The sequence below is a fragment of the Marmota marmota genome, unplaced genomic scaffold, assembly GCF_001458135.2.
Source record: "Marmota marmota marmota unplaced genomic scaffold, marMar, whole genome shotgun sequence".
Lineage (NCBI taxonomy): Eukaryota > Metazoa > Chordata > Mammalia > Rodentia > Sciuridae > Marmota > Marmota marmota.
In genome coordinates, this window is record NW_025999977.1 from 52,810,514 (window position 1) to 52,835,391 (window position 24,878).

The 24,878-nt window shown below is 48.5% G+C and overlaps 1 protein-coding gene across 7 annotated transcripts in view; it reads right to left on the bottom strand.

Moving 5' to 3' along the window:
• Positions 1-24,878, bottom strand: part of Lpin1 (lipin 1) — a 108,772-nt gene that overhangs the window by 33,342 nt on the left and 50,552 nt on the right. Inside the window, exons 1-10 of one of the 7 annotated variants that reach the window (XM_048804793.1) lie at positions 24,662-24,816; positions 14,051-14,251; positions 13,333-13,428; positions 11,882-12,189; positions 10,292-10,417; positions 8,181-8,288; positions 4,529-4,658; positions 2,118-2,424; positions 1,272-1,365; positions 509-699 (exon numbers count right to left, since the gene is read on the bottom strand). In XM_048804793.1, the coding sequence (XP_048660750.1) occupies positions 509-699; positions 1,272-1,365; positions 2,118-2,424; positions 4,529-4,658; positions 8,181-8,288; positions 10,292-10,417; positions 11,882-12,189; positions 13,333-13,428; positions 14,051-14,242 (1,552 nt within the window). In that variant the 5' untranslated portion in view covers positions 14,243-14,251; positions 24,662-24,816. Of the gene's footprint in view, positions 1-508; positions 700-1,271; positions 1,366-2,117; positions 2,425-4,528; positions 4,659-8,180; positions 8,289-10,291; positions 10,418-11,881; positions 12,190-13,332; positions 13,429-14,050; positions 14,252-16,880; positions 16,900-23,187; positions 23,458-24,323; positions 24,817-24,878 lie in introns of those variants that run through there. The other 6 variants (XM_048804791.1, XM_048804790.1, XM_048804794.1 and 3 more) reach the window with 6 other exon arrangements.

Sequence of the window (24,878 nt, forward strand, 5' to 3'; positions counted from 1 at the left end):
GGGGGGTGGGTTCCTGGGTGTCCCACCATGTAACTGTCACTAGGAAATCACTTTTTGGAATACATCAGATGCTATGAATTGACCGCCCAAGCCCGCCCTAATGGCGCCCTTCACCCCGCTGGGAAGCATCTCCACTCTTCCTCAGACAGACTCACCCCTGAGCCCTTCTGCACACCTTCTGCACACCTTCCCCTGCACCTGCTCTGAGAAGACCGCCGTTTCCCCAGACAGCGGGCCCCTGGAAGAGAGCTTCGCAGGGCTGTCCAAGGCACAGGGGACACCAGAGGTACTCTACAAACATATATGATGACTGACCCCCAGAGCCTGTTGTTGCCCAGAGCCATGTGTAACCAACAGCACCCCAGGGTCAGCTGATGGCCAGCCAGGAACTCTGGGCAGAGCAACAGTGAGTGACTCGGCCAATCTGACCACAGCCAGAGGCCAGCTGCCTCTGACATGACCCATCACAGCAGCCCACACCTGGGCCTTCTAACCACGGCCACAGTACCTTTCGTGATTTCCCGGTGGTCACTGAGGCCCCCACAGAGGGAGATGGCAATGGATGGCAGGTCCCTCAGGCCGTCCGAGGTGCTCTCCATGCCACTGTCAGCACCCGAGCTGCCCACAGACTGCGGGGACTGGTTGGCTGACCGGGCTCCGTTGTCGCTGGTGTGTTTGGCGAGCGCAGGAGGGTCTCCGCTGGAAGAGGGAAAGCTGCAACTGCCGAGGGTTCCCCTCCTGGGTCCCCCCGCAGCACCACATGACCCCTCAGGACAGGCTTGTCACTACAGCGCCCAAAGGTAAATGAACTGCCTTGAAGAGAAAGCACCCGTTTGCCACCTGTTACATTCTCCCTGTAGCCCTCCCAACCCTGGGAGGGCACAGTTCTCGACTCTTGCCCTCCCAGACACGGCCCTCCCTACAGCCCAGGAGAGCTCACACTGGGTCCCCAGGACCACCAGAAAATCTCCCCGGGGAGGGGAAAACAGAGCTTCCAGCTGCTCTTAGTTGGGTTGTGGCCACTGGATGCTGAGACCCAGCTAGCCCCGGACTTCACTGTGCCACCCTTTCCCAGCCCCCAGCCTCTCACCCTCATGTCCCCAGAAGGTGGGGGTGCCGCAGGCCCACACAAGTCAGGCAGGCCAGGCTGCTGCGGCTCCCACTGCTGTGCTCGCCCACTTTCCAATCAGGCACCGTCAGCACAAGCGGGACCCACATGAACTAATGCTCAAGTTATAGAAAACGAAAGGAGGAATTAAAGGAAATTTTACTTTTTGGGAAAATACAGGGCTGCCACCTCAGGATCCATGTCTGTGAGGTCGTCCAAGTAGACGCCATCAGCACCGAGGTGTCTGCTTCGTTTATCTGAAGGAACAAATGGAAGCAGTTGGAAAAGTGCTCTCCAGAAACCACCTTGCGGAACACACCTCCAGGAACGGCATTTGAGCACAATGTGTGGATGTGTCCCTAAGTACCCAAGAACTAGGGTAAGAGGTGCAGTGGGCAGCCTCGCTGCAGGGCCAGCTGCCCGGGTCTGCACCAAGGCTCCAGCTCGCCCCACTGTGCAGTCCTGATGGAGCCCCATGGCTGCACTCAGCCCCAGCCCCGCATCCAGAGAGGGCCGAGTTGTCCTGAGCCCTGGAGGCACTGGAGCCATCACATGATCATCACTGCTATTAATGACCAACACTTTCATAAAGCACTACCCGTTAACACCCCGAGACACAGCACCCTAACTTGGGGCACGGACAATCGCTGTGCACAATGACTTCAGACTTCCTCTCCACAGAAACTGCACAGAACTGCCTGGGTGGCGATGAGGCTCGACATCATCGCCACTAACAGGCAACCAGGGGAGCACCTCAGATTCCCAGATAGGAATGCTCAGTTAGTAGAGTCTACACAACTACTCTGAAATCTGTGGTCCCCAGAATTCCCAGGTATTGAGGATGAGGGACACTCAACCTGCAGACTCAGCAAAAAAGCACAGATTAGATGCTAAGAACGTCATGGTTCATGTCTGCCTCGAGGCATTCTGAAGTGAACTCTGGGAGGAAGGAATTCAAGTGCCCAGTGGATGCGAGTCTGTGGGAATGAGCTGGGCGCAGGCCTCACACCTCTTTTCCTGGAAGGAGAGTCCGTCTTGCTTGCAGTGGGCACTGCACTGGCAGCCGGGGCCTTGAGTTCTTCCACCATAGGCAATGGCGGGGCTGCTGCTCCCAAGGCCTCTAGGTCTTCTTCACTGACAAACTGCATATCTGTCGGAGGCCTATTCTGGTCTGAAAGAGGCCCTCTGGCCAAAGTTGGTGATTGGTCACTAAAAGTATCTGAAGATTCGCTGTGAATGGTCTGAAAGTGAGTTTTATCACAAATTTTTCTACTGCACAGTGGGCTGGACTCTTTCATCTTGTGTGGAGAAGATGACTAAACCAAAACAGAGAGAGAGAAGGGAGAGATTTGAGAACAGGTCCAAGCATGAGCAAAGAGAAAAATTGAGTTCCCAAAGGGGAACAAGCCTTCTGTGGCAGAGACTTAAACCTCGGGATTCACCCAGGGATTTCCACACCTGCCCAGAGGCCTAGAAACCAAGAATAGAAGTTCCAAAGCAAATGAACTTGCATATACAACATCAACTGCCAAAAAGTAGTAAATGAGATCAGTAACGGCCAAGGAGTAGAAGCAACCCAAGGTCCCTCATCCTCAATACCTGGGAATTCTGGGGACCTCAGCAAAATGAGAAGCAGACTCACACAATGGGATATTTTGCAGTGATGAGAATAATGCATTACAACTACTCAGAATGATAAGGATGCATCTTGCAAAACTAATCTCTGCTACTGCAAGACAGAACGCTCATCTTTGTGGGATGGAGGGGTCAGCATGGCCCTCCATGCTGCTGGCCTGGTCCTGCCTCTCCCTCTGAGAGCAGGGCGCCTAGATGAGCTCACACTGTGAAGACTCCCTGAGCTCCCACTTGTGATCTGTGTATTTCTCTATGCCTGTGTTACATTTCATTACTAAGTTCACTCCTAGATCACAAGTGAATAAGTGAAGATTTGGGGGTTGCTTGTTCAAATGGGAGGGGAAAACTCATTTCTGATTCTACTGCACTAGAGATTACCTGCTGTGGAAAAACAGGAGTCAAACAAAAACCGAAATGCCATTTTCAGGCTAGGAAGGGAAGGGAATGCAGTTACTCTGCATCTGATCTGCAATGTCTACTACAGACAAGGCCACAGATCTGTGGTTACAACTGTAGAAGTGACAGGTCTGCACATTCACACTCTGCCTCAAGCAACTACAGACAGACATGAATTTGTAAAGCTCGCTGGCTGGGTCACCACTATAGCTCATGGGCAGAGAATCAGCATTTATATAAAAGTTAAGCACAAACAAGAAAGGGATGGATCCACAGCTTTAACCTTAACAGACTTGCTCTCCAAAAAGCTGCCCACCTGACACTGCAAGGAATGCCTCCAATCTGACTCATTCCTTCCTTCACAAATGGTCACTGTGGTACAGGAGGCTATGACCTCTTCCAATGACCTCAAGTTTTTGGTTTTTTGGGGTTTTTTTTAAGCTGGCAATATGATAGAATTCGAAATATTTATAATACATTGGAATACAAGAAAAAATTTCTTCAAAGAAACGACTGTGTCCATTTCATACTTTTAGAAACCCATCTGTTGCCACTCCTGTGTACTTGAGGTCAACCAACTACATTGTGCAGCTAGGGAATCAGGATAGGTATGTGGCACAAACAAGGAGGAAGAAAGCAAATATTCAAAGGGCTTCTGCAAGCCACACACTCTGCACATAGTATCTCTTCTAATCTATGGTCTTCTCCCATCTTACAGGTAACAACACGAGGCTACCTTTCTAGAGAGTGGTGGAGTGCGGAGTGAGCTGGCCTCCCAGGCCCTCCGCCCCATGCATTCAGCTGCTTCTCTGCTTGCTGTTCAAAGAGTCAGATTCAGAGCTCTATCAACAACGAGGGTCCAAAAATATTTACCACTTGACAAATCAAAGTCTGAGAATTTCCTGGTTTATGAGGCTCACAACCTAGTGTCCTATTCCACATCTGCCTGAGGGACACAGGCACACATGGATCCTGGCCCTCATAGCTCACTCAGCCCTTGATTCAAAGGGCTCAGCCTCAAGTGTCTCTTCCTGTGGTGCTTCTCCCATCACCACTGACCTCGCGGAAGTAACGCTGGGTGGGACTTTCTGTTTATGGCTTCTAGACATTGCGGTTTCTGTATAGGTTTTTTTTGTTTGTTTTATAATTTGATTTTAGTTGTACTATAAATTGAAGACCCTAAGAGAGATCCTGTATGTTTAAAATATATAAATATAAGACCCTTTTATAATGTTGGTAAAGCACAAAAAAGCAATTTTGCTGTTCAATGTGGTTTTGTTGACTAATATCTCCTATGGTTACGCTGTGCTGTGATGTGACATTAATTCCTCATCATTCAAACTTAGGTAGAAATCCTCAGTGTGGGGCGGGATAGAGGGGAAGACTCACCTTTGCTGCCTGTGGCAGCTCTCCCCAGAGCCAGAGCATTTCTAGGTTGCTCTTCAGTGCTGACCTGTCCGTCGACTTACTGACCAGCTCGGAATCACTTTTAGGCGTTGAGGGTCGGGAACCTGAAGGACTTAAAAAAAAATAAACCCATAATTTAGATAAGGAAAAAAAATTTCCATTGCTTTTTGTCCAGGTCTGTGGTTCAAAAAGCCCAGAAAATGCACCCAACACTGTCATTCTCTATGGAGCATAGCCTCATGACAATTCCTGATTTAGCCACCAGGGGTCCCGCATCTGTCTCCAGGTGTGAGTGGTCCCAGGGGGCAAGTCTTAGGACCCTGCTGCCAAGCAAGGTAGACAATGAGAAATGGCAGTAGAGAGAAAAGGAACATTGAGAAAGAGAGAAGCAAAGGTAAAGGAAACTAGTTCATTCCTCCACCAAGACCACCATCCTTTCACACCCTGTCCTGGGCTCGCCTCCCTGACTCTTTCCAAATCAAGTGTCCCAACTCCCAGACAGACAGCTGCAGAGGATCCTGGCCAGCTCTGACATTACACGGAACGAATATTGAAAATATTTACAAATCTGCATTAGTTCTGAAAACTAGAGAAACCGTATCATGTAGCAATTTCCACAGAGAAACTCTATAACAAGGCAGGAGCATCATCTCCCAAGCTCTCTTCCAGGGATACTCCCAATTTGCCAAGGCTCCTTCTGCACTGATCTCACACCACTTCACTCAGGCCAGCCTCTAAGTAAGTGGCTGCAACAGGCTGTTCCCTCCAGGTTTTCTATATTTTTACTCCTAACACCTGAACAAAGTTTTACTTCTGTCCAACCAACCTGGATAAAAGAATCAAATATGTTCAAGATTCCCATAGCACACTAAATAACACAGAGACGAGAAGAAAATACCATTTACTTAATTCTTGAATTATTCCCCTATATCAATTTCCTCCAAGGGAAGATGGCAGAGTCTTTAAATAAAGCAGGAAACAAAGAGACCACAACTTCCCCTCACATCCTCTTTCACAGACCTTATCTAGCCTCCTCAGCAACCTCTCACTGATGCGCACGGTCTCCTTTATCTGTCTGAGTTAGAGTTCAACTCCAGCTGAACATAAACACTTTCCTGTCAGTAAAGGAGAGCTAATGACGGTATGTAACTTGTGGCCAACAGAGGTGTTCCCTGTGGCTAACCGGATGTCCTTTAGTCAACTCATTTGCAGCCAGCACACTGAATGCACTCTTCCCACTGAGGTGCAGATAGGCTGGAACCTCCCACCCTGGTGCTGGCTGACCACTGAGTTTTCCAGGTGGCACGAGCTACGGGGCAGCCCCCACATTGCAGTTCATCTTTCTATGGGGGGGAGGCTCCTAATAAACCACACTACAAGGCTTACACCATGAGACAGTGGAAGTGTATGTGTGTGTGTGTGTGCGCACACACGCACACGCACGCACGCGCGTGCGCGCACACACACACACACAAACACACACACACAGTTATACTCTTAAGAAAGCTGTCCATGAGGAGGAATACTGGGTCGCGCACCCGCCTGCCTGGGTGGGGAGGGCTCGCTGCCCCTCAGCATCCTGCTTCCTCTCCCTCTATAACTGTGCTTTCCTCTCCTGGCACTCATGTGTCCGCAATCACATGTTCACACCACTGAAACAAAAAAGGGAGGGCTGTGGCCCCTGAGTCCACTTCCCTGGGGCCCTCACGGAAGTCCACCCTGACCAGCTTCCTATTTAAAATCTCCTCCCTTCTACATTACACGTGAAATCTACTTACATTTTGTTCTCAGTTCTTGGGAACAGCAGTGGTCTGACCCACGGCACTGAGGTTGCTCTAGAGCAGGGCTCAGCGCAACAGGCTGTGGGTCACATGGTCTGCTGCAACTGCTCGATTCTGGATTCTGCCACTGCAGCACAAAAGCAGCCCAGCCCGTATGCAAAGGGACTCGCTATGCTCCACAGAACTCCACAGAAGCACAGGGCAGACAGGACTGGGCCCTGGGCTGACATTTGCCAACCTCTGCTCTAGAAGAATGAAGACGCTGAACATGGTACCAGTGGCCCACCCCAGCTCTGTGGCCACTCACACTGCAGTCCTTCATGAAAGCTACATGTGGAGGGAGCCCATGGAGGCACTGAAGTGTATGAGTCCTGTGAAGGTCATAAGCTGGAGGCACCTCCTTCAGGACAAATATGACATGACCATAAACACTGCCCTGCTCCAACAGACGCTGCACACACACACACACACACACACACTCACACACACACAGAGCCCTGCTCCAACAGATGCTGCACACACACACACACACACACACAGCCCTGCTCCAACAGATGCTGCACACACAGAGCCCTGCTCCAACAGATGCTGCACACACACACCCACACACACAGAGCCCTGCTCCAACAGATGCTGCACACACACACACACACACACACACAGAGCCCTGCTCCAACAGACGCTGCACACACACATACACACACAGAGCCCTGCTCCACAGACGCTGCACACACACACACAGCCCTGCTCCAAAAGACGCTGCACACACACATACACATACACACACACACACACACACACACACTCCACAACCAGCAGAGGGCAATGAGGCCCATGGAAGAGGAGCTGGGGGGAGACAGGCTGAGGCTGAGTGTGATTCATCAGAATTGTGATTCTAGAATGGCCCCTTATCAAACATCACACTTAAAGTAAAGGGTTATTCAAAAAAGTAAGCCTACAAGGTTGCTGGCTAGCTGGCTAATTTGCAAAAACAAGGCGCTCATCAGCCTGCACACTTCTCAGGACTTCCGCCAGCCCCGGGTGGGCTGTCAGCTGTAACTATCCATGACCTGACCTCATTTTAAAATCGCCTTTCTTCTTCACAACAGCCTCTCAATAAAGTGCACCCTGAGGCTTGGCTCCTTAATCAAAAAGAAAAAAGGTTTCTCCTTGTAGAAATTCCCCATGGCTTCATTTGCTGAAGTTCCTATTCGAGTCATGCAAGTCCAAGTGGGTAAGTCAAAGTATGGACAGAGCTGAGGAGCCGAGAGCAGAAATCCCAGACAACAGCATCAATGACGGTGCAAATGAGGTCCTGAAATCCATGCTGTGCTCTTCTTCTAAATCCTGCTCTAGAAATGCTGTGGAAAATTCTGAACCCATTATTCAGATAGCCTGATAGGCTACTGAAATATTTATAATAAATGATGACTTATACTAAAGTAACATCCTAAAAAGAGCTTGTAGGCTTATTTGTTGAACAACCCTAGACATAAAACAAAAGATCACATTCCCAATCTATATCTCATTACTCTAGTGTTCAAAGCACTCCACAGAATTAGGAAGAGTGATATGGCAACCATCATTTCCAGAGAGTCAAATTTAGGACTTTAAAAAAAAAAAAATCTAACTAATCTACAAACGTTTCAGGTGAAAGAAAAATAATCTATATGTATTTTCTTCAGAGGTGAGTTGGTTAGTAAAATAGATTTGTGTAGATCAAAACCTCCACTCCCTATCATTGACAGGCATATTCCTCATCAGTCATTTGGTTAATGGGAATAGACAGACTCAGGAGTTAGATCAACATTTCCACTGCTGAAAGCGCCCAGTCAGGAGCGCAGCACATCTACCTTTCTGAAGCATGGAAGTGGGAAGGCTGCGGAGGGCAGGAACTAGACAGGCCACCCTCGGCTGCAGCTGCAAGATGAGGGGGAGTCCTTTTGCCATCTACCGGGCTGCTGGACACACCACATGATACACATTGAAAGAAAGAAAAAAATCAGAGGTCAATTAAGTGAAACTTCTTGTAAACTTTTTAGCTACTCTCAACAGTAATGTCCATAAAAAAATGAAAACATTCAGGCTTCTGACAGCAGAGCTCTCTGGGCCAAGATCATGAAGAATTCAACTTAACTTTCCTGTTTTTCCACAAAAACAGGAAGGAAAACCCTATTTCAATTTCCATTTCATCCACGTGCCCACAAAAGATGGCCTGTCTCTGACTGTAGCTTAGTGCTTAATCAGACCACACACCCAAAGTCTTGAGCATCTATGCTGTCAATTATCTCTGCATATGGAAATATATCTACTTAGCCTAACTTGTAATTCCATTTAACAGTGGTCACTGTCGAATCATTATTCTAGATTATTCTAAATTCATAACGCAAAATACTAGACACAGAAAAACTTACTCGGGGCTGTGTTTAAAACATTTATTTTATATTCTTAAGACTAACGTATAGATGTTTCAACCTACTACTGTTTCTAAATACTGTGCACTGTTTCCTCCCATAGAGGTTATCCCCGCAGATCCAGGGAAAGGACACACGGGGCTCTGGAATGGCCCTGAGTCTATACTGTTCAGTACAATGAGCCACTGGTCACATGTAGCCCTTGAGCACTTCAAATGTGGCCAGTCCAAATTGAGATGAGCTGTACATGGAATATGCAAAAGAATTTTAAAACAGCATGAACACAGAACATGAACTATCTCATTGATTTTATCTTTAAATTGACTACTTGTGGAAATAATATTTCAGATATACTGGGTCAAATGAAATCTACCCTTAAAATTAATTTCACTCTTTGTACTTTTTAAACATGGCTACCAAAAAAAATTAAAATTACATATGTAGCTAAGCACTGTATTTCCATCAGACAGGGCTGGTCACCATCCATCAGAGCCCCAGGCTCACCCTGGGACCAACATTCGCTGCCAGCCCTGGCTGGGCACAGGCACAGGACACACCCACCCAGCGCCCACCCCCCAACATCAGCACATGCTGCTGCCTCTCTCTTGAGATCACCCTGAGCCAACTGGACCCAGGAGAGTGCTCTGATGAGACCAGCCTCGGGTTGGAGCCCTCTACAGCACACAGAGCTGCAGGAGCTCGTCCAGCTCCATTTCAGGCCACTCCAGAGGAACCACCCAAGGACGTGACTGTCCGTAGACCAGTATTTTTCTCACTTTTTTCTCTCATTAACACCACACCCCTGAGCATTTCAAGAAATTAGTAGTCTGACCCCACTCCCATGGCATTCTAATGCCGTACCCTGTCAGAGATGGCAAGGCTTTATATCATCTAGGATCTGTTTGCCACCCAAGAACCAGTTTTTGCCACAACAGGAGTGATAGGAGTGATACTGCCCCTTTTGAGAACACACAAGTTAGATCCATTCCCTTCCCCAGAGGGAAAAATCAGGCAAAAGTGCTCCTGTGTTCTCCAAGGCTTCCCTGATTTAAAGTCTGTGGAGTCTTCGGGAAGGCGATCTGCACACCTAGCAGCCAAGTTCACCTGGGAGCTCCTAGGCAGCTCCATGTGTTCAGGGAAATACACACTCCTGAATCGAGCAGCATGGGTTAGGTGTGGGATAAGCCGTCACTGTAGCAGCCCTGAGGGACCTCAGCAGCTGGAACCTCTCTTCTCTGAACCTGACTTCACCAAGGACCATGACGGCCTCTGCCACCCTGCCTCCTGCTAACAATCAGCACTTCATAACTAGCCAGCGTTTCTCCTCCAGCATCACCGGCAGACAGCTAACTCAGCAAATGAATTCAGTGTGTGATCTGCGCCCGTCCTTGTTTTACTCAGTACCTGCTACTCTACATTGAGGTTTTCTGGTCCTAATTGTTTTCTTTGGTATTTATATTCCATTATTTTCTTTGACATGCTTCCGGTAACTGGCTCCTAACTCTTTGGACAGGGACGAGTGAACCATGACCCACACATAGGCAACTCACCTGGGGTTGGGGGACCACTCTCGATCTGAATTGGGGTATGATGCTGACTGGGGATAAGGCAACACTGAGGGGAGGTTTTCCTCGGGAACTTCATCTTGGAATGGCGGTATGTCACTAGGAAGAGTTCTGGAGGAAAAAAGGTTAGAGTCAAAGAACTTCCAGGGACATATTCATAATAAAGTCAAGTTCTAAGTTCTTTCTGTAAGTATTTCATCAACCAGCGTGAAAGCTTAGGCAGTGGAGAGAGAAAAATATAGAGATGAGCAAAAAAAAATGTGTTTGTGTGTCAGGCTGAGTCACAAATTTAAAAATGCTTTGTTTAAGCATTTGGACTCAGTCACAGGGCACGTCACCCTGCTTTCCTGTCCCACTGCAGCATCTTACTGTCACCCTCTGCATTACACCTCACAAATGTATGAGAGGCAGATCTGGCCCAAAACCAGACCCAGGGATTACAAAACCCTTGCTATATGCAGGTGGAACTGCCTTGTAACTACAGGGCCAGGCCTGAACCATGTTCTGTCAGCCAGAATAAATAAATGACATCAACCAAATGTATCTTTTCATCACCAAGCGAGGGCCACACTGTCCAGTCTCTGATACATGAGCATGCTCACAGCAAGATGTGATTCACTCCTGCAGAGGCCATCTGCCTGCACCCACGACGGGGCCTGCAATGCCTGCAGCCAAGTTCCAGAGCTCAACATCACCCAGAGGTGCAAGAACAAGCCCAGCCCCAACTTCTGCACCCACAGCAGCCTGGAGGCCACTGGAGTGAGGAAGAGCATCGCTGCCCACCCACCTTCATCTTTAGCCAGAAAAAAATAAATCCTATCCTGAACAAGGAAGCAGGGACATTCCTGTTGTTCCTTATCCCCTGTTTACGTTAACAAGATGTAAAAACAATTACCAAAAAGAACACTAAATTATATGTAAAATAGAAACAGCAAGTATTCTTTAAAAATGAGTTTTGTCTTCCTAACTGGCATTTTTCACCAAAATAGCAATATATAAAAACAGAATTTCACTACACTCTTAGAAAGGAAAAAAAAAATAGGGGGAAAAATATCCATTAAACTTTGGGCCTAGCCTAAATTAAGAAGGACACAGTGGGGATGCAGACGAAAGTGAGCATGCACTAGTCATTTCACCCTCAGCCTGTCACATGTCAGCAACCTACAAATAGCCAACAGCCACGCGCAGAGCTGGTGCTCAAAATAGAGCCCAGAGCTCCTGGGTGCGCTTCTTAGGCTGCTAAGGCCCTGGGTTCACCCCCAGCAACAAAAACTAATTAACAAGGTCTGAGGAAATGACTTTGTTCACCCACTGCTCATCGACTGCGTCCTGCTTCCTGGTTCTACTCTGAGCTGAACTCGGCGGTCACAGAGCTGGCCCTCTCCTGCACTCTCCCAGTGAGAAGCTACATGGAATCTCAACTCCACTCAAGACACTTGATTCCAAAATCCAGACTAAAGGGCCTAAAAGTAAGAAATTCTGAGGAGTTAAAAAAAAAAAAAAAAGAGCTTATAAAAACCATCTTAAAAGCTACTTCCTCCAACCCCATGTGCCCCGCCCTCCCTGGGCCTTCACCTGCTGCCGTCCAGCGGCCCTGAGTCCTCATCTGAGCTCATCTCTATGGGAAACATGTCTTCGTCCTCAGACGTGTTCGTGTTGTCGTCCCTCTTCAGGCTGTCCAGTTGGGACTTCCTCCTCCTTTTCCGCCTCTTCTTTACCAAGGAGCCACCGGACGAGGTCTCGCTGGGTGGCACAACCTGGGGAGGCGTGCAAGGGTCCAGGCTCCTCACCCTGTCTGCCGAGTTCCTTTTCAGCTGGGACTCCATTCTCGAAGCTCCTTCTGACAAGATAGGGGAGGTGGCCAGGTACATGGGGATCACTTCCTGGGGAAAGGACGCATTTTCAAGAGTCTGATTAATTTGGGCTCAAGGAGCAATAGCCAGGTCAGCAATTTACCAAATGCCATCTGTATTCACATAATTAGAACCCAGTGAATCAAGAATCAGTGATTTCAAGCCTCCACAATTCTTCCTCACCTGAAATACCCAGAGCAGAGACAAAAAGGAAGGGCTCTAGGTCACCACTTGGTGCTAGAAGGCAACTCAGCTCTGCACTTTGTCGTGGGTGTCAATGTGGGTGGGGGAGACAGGCAGAGCGAATGTGTGTGTACCTTTTAAATATTTTTTCTTTTTGTTTCTATTTGTTCTTTTTTCAACTTTTTTATTTCTTTTTATTTTTGTGTGTGAGCCAGCACTGTCCATGATCAGTGGTGCAGGACGCAGCGCATCTTCCAGCAGTCTCCCAGATGCCCAGTGAGGTGGAGGGGAGCAGGCCACTGCAGGGTGCAGCCTCTGTGGCTCCCCAGCCCACAACACTTCTTGCAGCCTAATAGGTGTGAACAGGCTGAAAAGGCAAGTGGCTGCTTGAGTATGAAGAGGTCCCATCAGGACACCCTTAGGAACCATCAGGAATCCTCAGGCCTTCGCATTCACAGAGACAGAGCAGAGAGCTGGGGTCCCTGACAGCCACAGGGCCATGACAGGACAGGCCTTCCCGCTTCGGACCTCACAGGAATACCAGCACTCTAGGCGTTCACTTAGGCCTGGGGCTACAGGGAGCCATTCCTTCCCACCATGCTCTCTGCTGGTAAGAGGATCTAGTTCACAAGAATCTCAAGGAGGAATCACTACTCAGATCCCTCCGGTGAGCAAAAGAGTTCAAGGGGAAGCAGGTACAGCTCTGTGGCAGAGCTTGCCTAGCATGAGCAGTGCCTGTGTTCAAACCCTGGTCCCTCCAAAAACATTTAAAAATTAAAAAGTAGTTTGGTTTGTCTTGGAAGGAAACAGCAGTAAATCTTTGCAGCCTTGGATTTGGCAAAGGAGTCCTAGCTAGATAGAACACCAAACAATGAACAACAAAATAAAAACTAGAATAATTAAAAGTTAAACAAAATCCTTTTAAAGAGAAAGAAAAAATAGGCAAAGCTCAAAATGTGGAAGTGACTCTGACCACACAGCCTTCCTCACCTGATCATTATCAGTCTCTTGAACAAAAAATGCTTCTCCATTATCACCCAACTTCATATGCAAATCCACGGATTCACCGTTGATTTCTATGTCGACCTGAGGGAAAGGCATGGTTAGGAACACAGGAGCTCCACCAGGACACCTCAGGGAGCAGCCACACCCCCACAGACTTAAACCCCAGTGCCCTGAGCACTGGGGTTCTGGGCTAAGAGGCCCTTGACCATGAGGAATGAGACCCAGAATGGAAGAGCTCCTCAGAGCCCACCTGGGGTCCAGCCTCTCCTTTTCTAACGTAGGGGCTGAACCCAGGGTCTCACAGCTGGTTAGTGATAAGAGTTCAACTTCAGACTACGTCAACACCTCCCCAGCCAAGCACTGGTCCTGGGAGAGAGCAAATGCGAGGAGGAATCCAGTGCCAGCCTGGGAGCCTTCTGGCTGAGGCCTCGGCAGAAGACAGCAGAGGCAGGCCAGCGCTGCCCCATGGTCCCCCTGAGCCACAGAACCCGGACCTTGATAAACAGCTGTGCCTCTATCTTTCAGAGTAACTGACAGTCACAGCCACTGGAGCAGTTTGAATTAGTGACTGTCAACTCAGGGAACTGCCATTCCCAAGGGACAACTAAAAGCCAGGTCTCAGAGCTCGGGGTGTGCAACAACACAGAAGCAGGATGCAGTCCTTAAGGAAGCCAAGCACTGGCTGACGGGGCCCCAGTCTCACCACTTTCTCCCGGGAACGCAGAACCCCCATCTTCCCGAAGCGGACATGGAAAGGGGAGCACTGCAGACTCCCATTGGGCTGCTGGATGACAATGATATCGATGCATCCCGACAGAGTAGCAGGGTTCAACCCCTTGTAGAGCTCCTTCACAGTGACAAACACCTGGCCGGCCAGCTGCCCAACGTAGTTCATGGTCTGGGCCTAAGGAGACAGCACAGATAGGACACACACAGTCAACCAGGGAAGCCACCAGAGCCGATCAAAGTGAACAACTCCCCATCCAACTCACACATTCCACTTTCACACTGCTCAGATTATTTTGTTTCTGGAATGTTCTCCACACACCCACCACCACCAGCAACATCCTCCACCCAGGCAGGGCCCAGCCCAGAGAGCCCAAGCCCCATGAAGACAAACTGCAGGTGTCACCAGGGTGTCTTCTCTGATGCCTGTGAGCCCTGTCTGCAGAGTCCTCATGGCTGCTGCCACCTGTGCCTGCTTGCCAAGGTGCACAGGTCTCACACGCTAAATGTTCCTCAGGAAAGAGGCTCTATTCTAGACAGCTGGCACCCCGAATGTGCCAGCAGAGTGGGTGCCCAATAGCAGCAGCTGAGAGAAACTACTTCCACCTGAGAAGGGAAGCAACTGACTTCTCATTTCTAACAGTTCCCAGCCAGGTCTTTGCCTGCGGACTCTTTTCCCACCACTGGAGGGACACGCGCACTGTGCTGCCATCTGCCTGCCCACAGCCTCTCACCTGCCACTCTGCAAAGGTTCAGGGCATCTACTCACAAAAAAGATGCAGCCCTGGGGCACAGAGGTGCGGAAGGGTAGGGAGAGCAACTTCAAATGCTCAACAGCATAGCAGGATAACTAGAGTTCACACTAATTCAATGGAATTTTCCAAAATATTCAATCTTGAAAATTGAGTATTCCAAAATAGCTAGTAGAAAGGATTCTGACTCTTCCCAACGCAATGAAATGATATGTCTGAGATGACATATTTGCTGGTTACCTTAACCATTACACATCATTCATGCACTAATGTCACACTCTACCCCATAAATATTACAATTACTGTGTGTTAATTTAAAAATAAAAATACATTTTAAGACACAGTCCCTTGTTCCCTGAAGGGACTTGAAGACTTGGGATGGACAGAGAAGCACTACATAAGTAACTAAAAAAAGTCAGCATTGCTGTGTTTAAATGCAGGCTAGGGGAGGTGTGACCTAGGAAAGAGACCCAGAGCGGGTCCTGGGAAGCCCCAATTTATAGCCAGTCGGTTGGAAGAGCAGGAGGTCAGAAGAGCAGGAGGCTGCAGCTTGCAGGTGGCACTCAACACGGGTATAGTCTCATCGGTACAGTCTTGTAGGTACAGTCTCGTGGGCCAAGCCCATCACCTGTGGGGTGTGACACTAGCTCCAGGTGACACAGAACCTGCTGGTATCTGCCAAGAACTGGAGAAATGCTTGGTGTGGAAGAGACCACACTATTGGAGTCAAGAGTATTGGGTGAGAGCAAATACTTTTCTTTTTATTCTTTATAAGCTATACTATTCTCATTGATCAAGCCCTGGCCTTCCAGTTTTTGGAAAAAAAAAAAAAAAAAAAACCTTATATAAGCCTCACCTCTACCCTATGAACTAGGCATAAGTGTAGGCAGAAACATGCTCAGAGGTGGCAAGTCAGATGCCCTGCATGCATCAGTTCTGCCTTAGAACTGGCCAGGGACCTGGAAGTAACGAAGGAAGCCTGCAAGAAAAGAGCACAGGAAACCCTCTCTGGCTCCTTTGTGATTTTAGGGGAGGCTCCAGAATGATCCACTTCCTGCCACCACTGAGGAATCCAGCAGACCCCATAGCCAGCACATTTGAGGGGTTCAGACCTGCCTTCCTCTCAAACAAGTAAATGCCAGAGCTGTTAATCCGTCCTGATACAAACATATGCCTTTTCTAAGTTTGCTAGTGGTGCAGGTTCACCTAACTTCATGCGAAGGCTAGGGGTCCTGAAAAGATGTGCAATATAAAACTCATTCTCTGTAACCCTGGCACTTCTTACAGCAAATCTCTCCATAAAAGAAATTATCACCCCAGAAGTTACACTGAGGTTTTGGTATGCTGCACTGTGCCGAGTGTGAGCAGCATGTGTGCACAGTGTCAAAGGCATATGCACAGCTTCTGCCTTGCACATCTCATTCTCATGTGTCTCTCACAAGAATCTGCAGATACAGGCCTTTCAGAAGGGAGCTGGAGATAAGCCCCAGTGCGGCAAAGTCCGTATCCAAGACTACAGGGCTTGGAGTTCAGTGCGAGACTGGAAATGGGGTCTCTGGATTCTGAAGTGGGCCTTGGATGAGTTTTGTCAAGCCCCTCTCCCATCCCCCAGAGCTTCCTAATCTCTTCAACCTTGAATATATATGCAGACTATGCTTATCACTGAATGAAGGACTGCTGGTATTTTTCATGCATATGAAAGAAGAAGCTCCTAATGGGATGGTATTCGCACATCTCTGCAGCCCAGCTTCCCTCTGCATGAGGGCCTGGATGACCTGCAAGGTCCAATTTCAGCTCTAATCAGGCCAAGATAAAAGCTGCACTCCTTCATGCTTAGCAACCTAATAGGCATCTTTAATAATTTAAACTAATTGTTGCTCTGCTCTCCTGTCCTCCAGAACAAAGCATCCCTCCCCCTCAAGGTGATCTCCCAGAATCTGAAAAGTTTCAAACCAGAAGGATCCTGAGCACATTGCTGCTCCAAGGGCCTTATGTTAAGGAAATAAGCCATCCCCTGTGGCAGAAGGAGCCAAGACTGATTTTCTGCTTGCTCACCCACTGTGGGTGCCACTAGTTGAGGCTGGAGTACTTTCCTACTGCAAGCAGCCAGAAGATGCTGCCATCACAACTGCTGTTGGTCTTCGGAGGAAACCAGTAGCTCCGATACCTGCCACTCTCCCCTGTATGGATAACTTCTCTGCGAATCTGAAAATGCCTCCATGCGGAAGCAGAAATCTACTCAACAGTTAAACAAGCATTAAGGTTAAGATAATAAATTTTATCTTATGTGTATTTCACGACAATTATTTTTAAGAGGGAGAACACCGTATTAACCAGAACTCATTCCAGGAAGATGAATACCATTTGATTAAAAAACTTCTTTGACATCAACTTGGGGTAGAGGGGTAATGCCTCCCCAGGAGGCACAAGATAGGTGGGGCCAGGGTAAACCCAGTCACACAGGCACCTGCTTGGCTGAGGGTACACAGGTGCTGGGGGCACCCAGGGCTCTCTTTTCTCCATCCCTCTCCCAGGTTTTCTTCTGAATAAATAATAGGCAAATATTTAAAGATTACAAGAATAAACCAGCTGGGCGGAAATTCCCAAATTTCACTTCCTCCTGTTGCATTTAAAGTAAAAGACTTAAGGAAGAAATTAATTCAATTTGCCTGAAGATAAGAAGCCAGACAAAAACCGGACCAGATGGGCTGACTCCTGACATGCCATGATCTCAGATGATCTCATCAGTCGCTATTTGCGTTTCCTGGTGTTGGAAGACACCTGACCAGGCAGTAAGGTAGTATTTGTTTTGAAGAAGAAAGTACTTAAATAACCTCAAGGTAACAGAAGGTAAGAAAAAGCTTAGGAACCAAACAAAATCCTTACATTTCCTGTTCAACAGTGTAAGACACCTGCTACTCATCCCCCCTTACCACACGGCCTTAAAACCTACTGGTTTCAATCTCACAATGTGGCGCAAAGCTTGCAGGTTCCACAGTCCCTAGTTTAAAAGCTTTTGACAGAGAATCCAGTCAATTATCAGCAAAACTCCTAGGGCCAGACTGGGTTCTCAAAGCTGGACCAACGGCTTTCTGAGAAACTGTGAGGTTACGAAAACATGCAAGCTCTTGTTCTTGCTGAACATGCGTCTGTCTTCCAGTCTGGACCGCTGGATATTCTTTCCTGGGTAAATTCTGCCTAGATAAATGTGGAGCTCAGTGGAGGGAGCTCCTGGGGGGCATGAAGGGATCTCCTCCTTCAAGGCCCCCGCCCAGTATGGCAGGCAGCACCCTATAATTAATCTGCACAACTCCTGGCAACTACAGACACCCAAGGGCACCGACACCCCAACCCCACATGGTCCCAGAAGGGCAGCACTGCTGACACTGTCAAAATGGCACAGTGACCCGAGTCTCGAGGCTCCTCACCTAGCTGTTACATTAGAAGATTCTGCTTTAGTCCAAATTTGGAAGAATCCACCTCCAGGTTTCACAAATTGCCAAGAAACACTGCTTTCTTGGAACTTGAGTCAAAATTCAAAAGCTCTGCCACAGCTCTCATTGCCCCACAAGTTCTGCTAACCCCATCCACTTCTAGAAGATCAAGATCAGCTTAAGATGGCCTCATACCAGCCCTCTGGAAAAACAAGCAAAATATATAAAAAGTTCACAAGAAGAAATACATCTGGTCGATAATATATGAGAAGAAAATACAGAGATATGTAAATCAAATGTGGCCTTTAGAGGGTCTAAAATCAAAGCACTTCCTGAGAACTGCTGGATTGGTGAGGTGGGAATTACAGACACCTACCCCTCATGGGGTCATCAATGGGGCCAACTCTGTTGCAACAGCTACCCTTTCATATACACATGCTAACAAACCCCAGCAATTCCACTGCTACTAACTCATTTACAGACATAGTAAGATCCTAGGTCAAAGACAGTAATTGCTGTCTCCTTATAATAGGGAAAATTAGGAATAACTTAAATATCTACACAACTCTGTATTAATAAATTACCAACCACACCATTGTTATGTTTAAATGTGGTGTCCCCCAAAAGCTCAATCCCTGATGGGATTAACTGAGTGGTAACTGAAGGCAGGTGGGGTATGGCTGGAGGAGGTGGGGCATTGGGGGCATGGCTTTGGGCTATATATTTTGCATCTGGTGAGTGGAGTCTCTCTCTCTCTCTGCTTCCTGATCGTCTGTGAGCTGCTTCCCTCTGCTTCCCACACTCTTCCACCATGTTCTGCCTCACCTCAAGCCCTGAGGAATGGAGCTAGCCTTGGACTAAGACCTCTGAAACCATGAGCCCTCAAATAAACTTTTCCTCCTCTACAATTGTTCTGGTCAGATCTTTTAGTCACAACAGCAAAAACGCTGACTGAAACAGAAACTGGTACCAGGAGTGGGGTCGTTGCTATGACTAACCTGACCATGTGGTTCAGAGGCTTCTGGAGCAGGTTGGAATTGGAATTTTTAAATGTTTAGCAGTGCAAGCTGGAAATGCTTTAGACTGCTGTAAGCGGAGCTTAATGATTAATTCTGGTGGGAGTTCATCAAACCAAAATGCCAATGGGACTATGAAAGGTGAAGGCTCAAGAGGAAAAGGAGGACACTGCTGGTTATGGAGTAGAGGCCATTCCTGTCATGTTCTGGCTGAGAAGTTGTCTGCATTTTGCCCATATCCTGGTACTTTCTGTGAAGCTGATTCTTAATCTGACAGAAGCAAGGTCTAGATAGCATAGCATTCAGGCCTTGGCGTGGATATTGCTGGCGGCTTTTAGCCAAATTTATTGTGATAATCAGAAGCAGACAGCAGAGTAGATTTGAAAAACTTGGACTAGAAAGGTGGGAGTAAAACTTGGGCTAAGATAGTTGAGTTGTTAAAAACATTACCACTGCTAAAGAAATGCTAAAGACTTCCTGGGAGACAATAAGAAAGTTGGCTGGAGGGCATCTCAGGAGCTGGCAAGACCTATTTCAGACTCAAAGAAGTAAAAGTAAAAATTCTCTGGAGAAGAGACCAATGGGGCACCCTTCTGGCACCAGGAGCCCTAGGAAGTTTGTTCAAAGTGCTCAGCCACCCAGACACTCGGAGGCTGGTGCAAACAGGATCCCTGGAGGTTTGGCTACTGCTCAATATGATGGTGCTGATTCTGCAAGAATGCAGGATGCTGGAATTAGGGGATCACGGACGCTTCCACTAAGATTTCAAAGGAAGGCCTGGGAGACCAGGCAAAGTGCCACAGGGTTGGAGTCCCTGCAGACAGCCCCTGAGAAGGTGATGTGTGGAGATTTGAGGAGGAAGCTGAAGCTGCAGTGGAGACCCCCAAGATTAAAAAATACCAGTAACATGGGACATCATCCTAGGAAAGCTGCAGGAATTGAGCAGAGATAAGCCAACCGAAAAGCCATTTGGGCTGCAACCAACGTGGCCACAGGGGCAGAAGCCCTTTGGAGAGGACATATTGCTATGTGCTCCAGATGCCACACACAGAACTACAGGACTTGTTTGCCCAGCTGGATTTTGGTCTTCCTTTGGTCCCCTCCTGTTTTTCTATGGCCCTATTTTTGTGAATGAAATGTTTACTGGATACTTGTAAATTGCTTTTAATTTTATAGGAGCTTACAATACAAGACTGCCTTGAGCCTCAGAGAAGACTCTGGACCTGAACTTTGAGCAATCTTGGAACTGCTGAGACTATGGGGACTCTTAGGAATGGGCTAAATGTATTTTGCATTGTCAGATGAGTGTGAGTTTTGGAGGGCCAGGAGCAGAATGTTCTGATTTAGATGTGGTATCCCCCAAAAGCTCACATGTGAGACAATGCAAGAAGTTGTATAGAAAAAAAATGACTGGGTTATGAGAGCCTTCACCTGATGAGATTGAGTGGTAACTGAAGGTAGATGGGGTGAGGCTGGAGGAGGTGAGTGGAGTCTCTTCTCTCTGCCATACTCTTCCGCCATGTTCTGCCTCACCTTGAGCCCTGAGGAATAGAGCTGGCCTTCTATGGACTAAGACCACTAAAACTGTGAGCCCTCAACTTCTCCTTCTCTACAATTGTTCTGGTCAGATCTTTCAGTCACAGCAGCAAAAAAGCCAAGTAAAACAACCATAGAATGGAATATTATGAGGACATTAAAAATGGGAAGAGAGAGGCATTGCTCCATAAATACTAAAAATGAAAAGCTATACACTGAATAGCAAAAGGTGCCAAACTATTCATAACATGAACCCATATTAAAATGAGTTAAATGATTAAAGCAAAGGACATTTACACATATTCTGACACACACCAAAAAACAATGGGATGAGTTAAATCCCAAACAAGATTCACAGGGCTCACCCCTGCGGCCAGTGCTGGTTTCTACTTGGGGTTTCTCACATATACACCTTGTACTTTAGCATCAAGCTTTAATGACCTCAGAGAAGAGGGGAGAGGGAGGTGAAGAACTCTGGCCCACTCAGTCTCAGAGTCTCCCTGTCACCAAAACCATAGAACAAAAAAAGGGTACAGGGAGGAGCCTGCTCTGACCCAAGGTCAGATGGGTGACCACTTGGCTCCTTCAGTGTGGAGATTTTGCAACACTTGAATGTCATAATTCCAGGAGACTCCTGTCCTCGGGCTCCTGCCAAGCAACACAAAGGGCCTGGACAGGGGATGGAGACATGTGAGGTACAGAGTGACCGCTGCACTTGGCCATTGATCACCAAACGGCCCAGGTTCAGACTCGGGTCCTTTGCTGTAATCATTCAACTCCTTATCAGGCACAGGACTTTGTTTTTCCCGGGCGGACGCAATGACAGTCTCTCCTCACAAATCACGAGAGCCCTCTGTCCACATCTGTGCCTTGGTCAAAAGCAAGCTCTGCTTCTGTGGCCTCTACTCCACCTACCCAGCAGTAGCAAGGGTGAGTACCTCCTGGGTGTTCAAAAACCCTGCTGGCCCTGCCTGGAGGAGAGGCTGCAGTGCCCAGGAAGGCGCACAGGCCACAGCACGAATCCCAGCTCCTCCTCCCACGGACCCCACCTCCCACTGACCCCATGGCCATGGGCAGCTTCCTAACCTGGTGGCATTGGTTTCACATCTATAAAATGGGTGATATCAACTGTAGCCACCACACTGGATTGCTGAGAAGTAGCTCATGTAAAATATTTTTCAAAGTACACCACATAAAAACCAGGTGACAACCCCTTGGTCATAAATGGCTCCAGATGAAAACTGGATCTGAGAGTATTGCAAATACTTAAGTTTAGCATATTCAAATTGTACCTTCCCAAAAAGACAGAGGCAAGGAATATTACTAGTTCAAATTAAGGTGTCCTTAGGGCACATTTACATTTCACTACTGAACATGCGTTCACCTCAGGCATCCTAATTTTAGAGATGAGACCATAAAGTCTGCAGTTTAAAAGAGAGCTGGCTCTCCACTCTGCAAGAACAACATACCAACATTTTACCAAAACACTTTCCGACTAGGACCCACAATAAGGAAAACACCCACATGGAAACCCCACCACTCCTCAGAGGGCCAAGAGACCAGGGGTGATGAGAACTGCCAGGCAGGCTCCCCAACCCTCCCTTTGGTGGCCAACACCCCACAAGCTCAACCTGGTCAGACCATAGCTCTGGGCCCTGTGCAAACCACACACGTGCATACACAAGTCACAAGTACATGTTGTACAAAATAACACCCAACTTAGGATCGGTATATGGCACTCCCAATACATTCTGTTCAATTTTATTTCATTTTCTTAAAAAAATGTTGTCCGCCTGCTAAACTGATTCTTCTCGCAGCCAATGGTACCTAACCCCAAGCTCACTACAGGCAGAAGCTCCTCACAATCCTCTAATTCTCCAGCCTATCCAGCCCCAGCCCAGCCCTGCTGAGCTTCTGCTCAGTTGTCTGTTGAATAAAAGGTGCAGAGAACGGCGAGGGAGAAGAATCAGCGTGAGGAAGGGAAGGCCCAGAAAGAGAGGCAGCATCCACACCCCTGGCCCATCAGCCCCAGGACCAAGAGTCTCCAGTCTAGCTCCAAGGTGGGGTGGAATTCTCTCCAGATGGTGCCAGAGCTTAGAATGCAAACTTCAGAAACAGCCACCCAACAAGCACTGGGGCCTTCCAGAAATTAAGAACCTGTAAAACACTGAAAGGCTCGTTCAGGCTTGGGTGGACCTTCCCCATCCACAAAATCAAAATCAAAAACCATTCTGATTTTGAATGGGCTTGTTTTATAAGAAAATGAACTAGGGTTCCACAAAGTGTAAAAAGTATGGCTTCACCCTCTACAGGAAACCCCGTGGGCAGCTACCGGGTCCTCCTCACCACCACCTGTCCGAAGCTTCAAGTTCCCACCTGTGCTGTCTCGGAGAAGTCCAAGAGCACACAGGTCAGACCACGAGCCTCAGTGTCCAGCTGCATCACCACCTTCTGGGAGTTTCCCAAAATGTTCCCCACACCACCCTCTCAGTGCACACCTGGGGTCTTCTGGGAACAGGGTGCCTGTCCCCTTAGCCACCCAAATCAGTCTCACTTTGGTACCTTCTAGGCTGGGAACCCAGAAGGAAGAAGACAGAGGAAAAGCAAACTCACAGTCCAAGAGGGAGGCAGGGAGGGTGGTCCCGTGGGGACCAGGGGCCAGCAGGAGGCAGCCCCACCCTCCAAAGAGCCCTCCTCACTGGCACCTCAAGTTCCTCCCTTAAGATAACAACAGCTCCAGTGACTCACATACCCCATATATGATGTCCCCCATGCACATCTCAAATTAATTTTTACAGCACCCTTCATTTCACAGATGACAAAGCTGAGGCTTGGAGAAGTGAAGTGGCTGCTCCACATCCTCCAGCAGTCAGTGAAGCCTACCAAGCCCCAGATCTCAGCACCGGCCTCTCAGGCCAGGGCAGCCCAAGCTGCTTCTCCTTGCTGTCCGTCTCTGGGACATCCCTTTCCCCGGCCCAGGACACTGAGGACAGCTGGCCTGACACCAAGCAGAGTCCACAGACTCCCTTCTGGCCAGGCCGAAGGGCCATCCCCACCCCACCCAGGGCAGACTCCCCCACAGCAGGAATCCTTCCCAAACCCCCAGGACCTCTTCCATGTAGCAGGTCCAGCAGGTCTGCCCCTTGCAGCTGGCTCCCTTCCAACATGATGAGCCTGTTGATGGCTGTCCCCTGGGAGCACAGGACACACACAGCCAAGCCAGAACCAAGCTCAGGCCTCTCAACACCAACAAAACACACAGCCACACACCAAACGCATGACAGTAAAACTAACATCAGCCCAACATGAAGAATTATCAAACTTTTGGACCTTTCAACATTTGGGTGGAAACAAAAAGGTGTTCAGGTGAAGATGCAGTTGTTCCTCGATTACTATGCCTCCCTCAACCGCTTACTTTCATTCATAAAACCCAACTGGAAACTGAAGCCCAGAGTACGTTTCACGATCCTTACCATCAACCACCCCCAATTTAAAGTCGGTGTTCTGCTCACCCTTCCCAAAAGGCTCCTAGCCTGTGGCAACCGGCGGGTTCCAAAATCTCCCAACCAATACTGCCAGTTGTGTTAGCTCAAGTTCTCTGCCTGGTGGTCAACACCCGGGCTGACCTCGGCTTTCTCCGGCAACAACTGACCACACAAATTATCGGCCTAGATGCTCACTCCATGCCACTAAGTTACTCTCTAAACACTGCTTTTCACCCTGTGTTTTCCTGGCCTTCTCCAAAACTGTTTTCGGGGCAACTGATGGAATGAATCGGCCTCGTACCCAACAGGCGGCAGGAAAGGGGCAGGGAGGCCTGGCAGAAGAGGTCTGTAATCTGAGAACCGACCTGGGCTCGGCCGGCCCCGCAGCCCGGCCGCTGTGTGACCTTGGGCACGTAGGTCAACCTCCCTGAGCCTCAGTTTCCTCAGTCACAAAGCAGGAATCCTGACTCCCTCCAGAGAGTTCCATCGGGTCTCAGCCGGGCCGGGGCGCACGGCTCCGCAGCCGGAACGCACCCGCACTCCCCGCCGGCCTCGGCGCGCAGGTCCGGGGTCCTGCCGGCC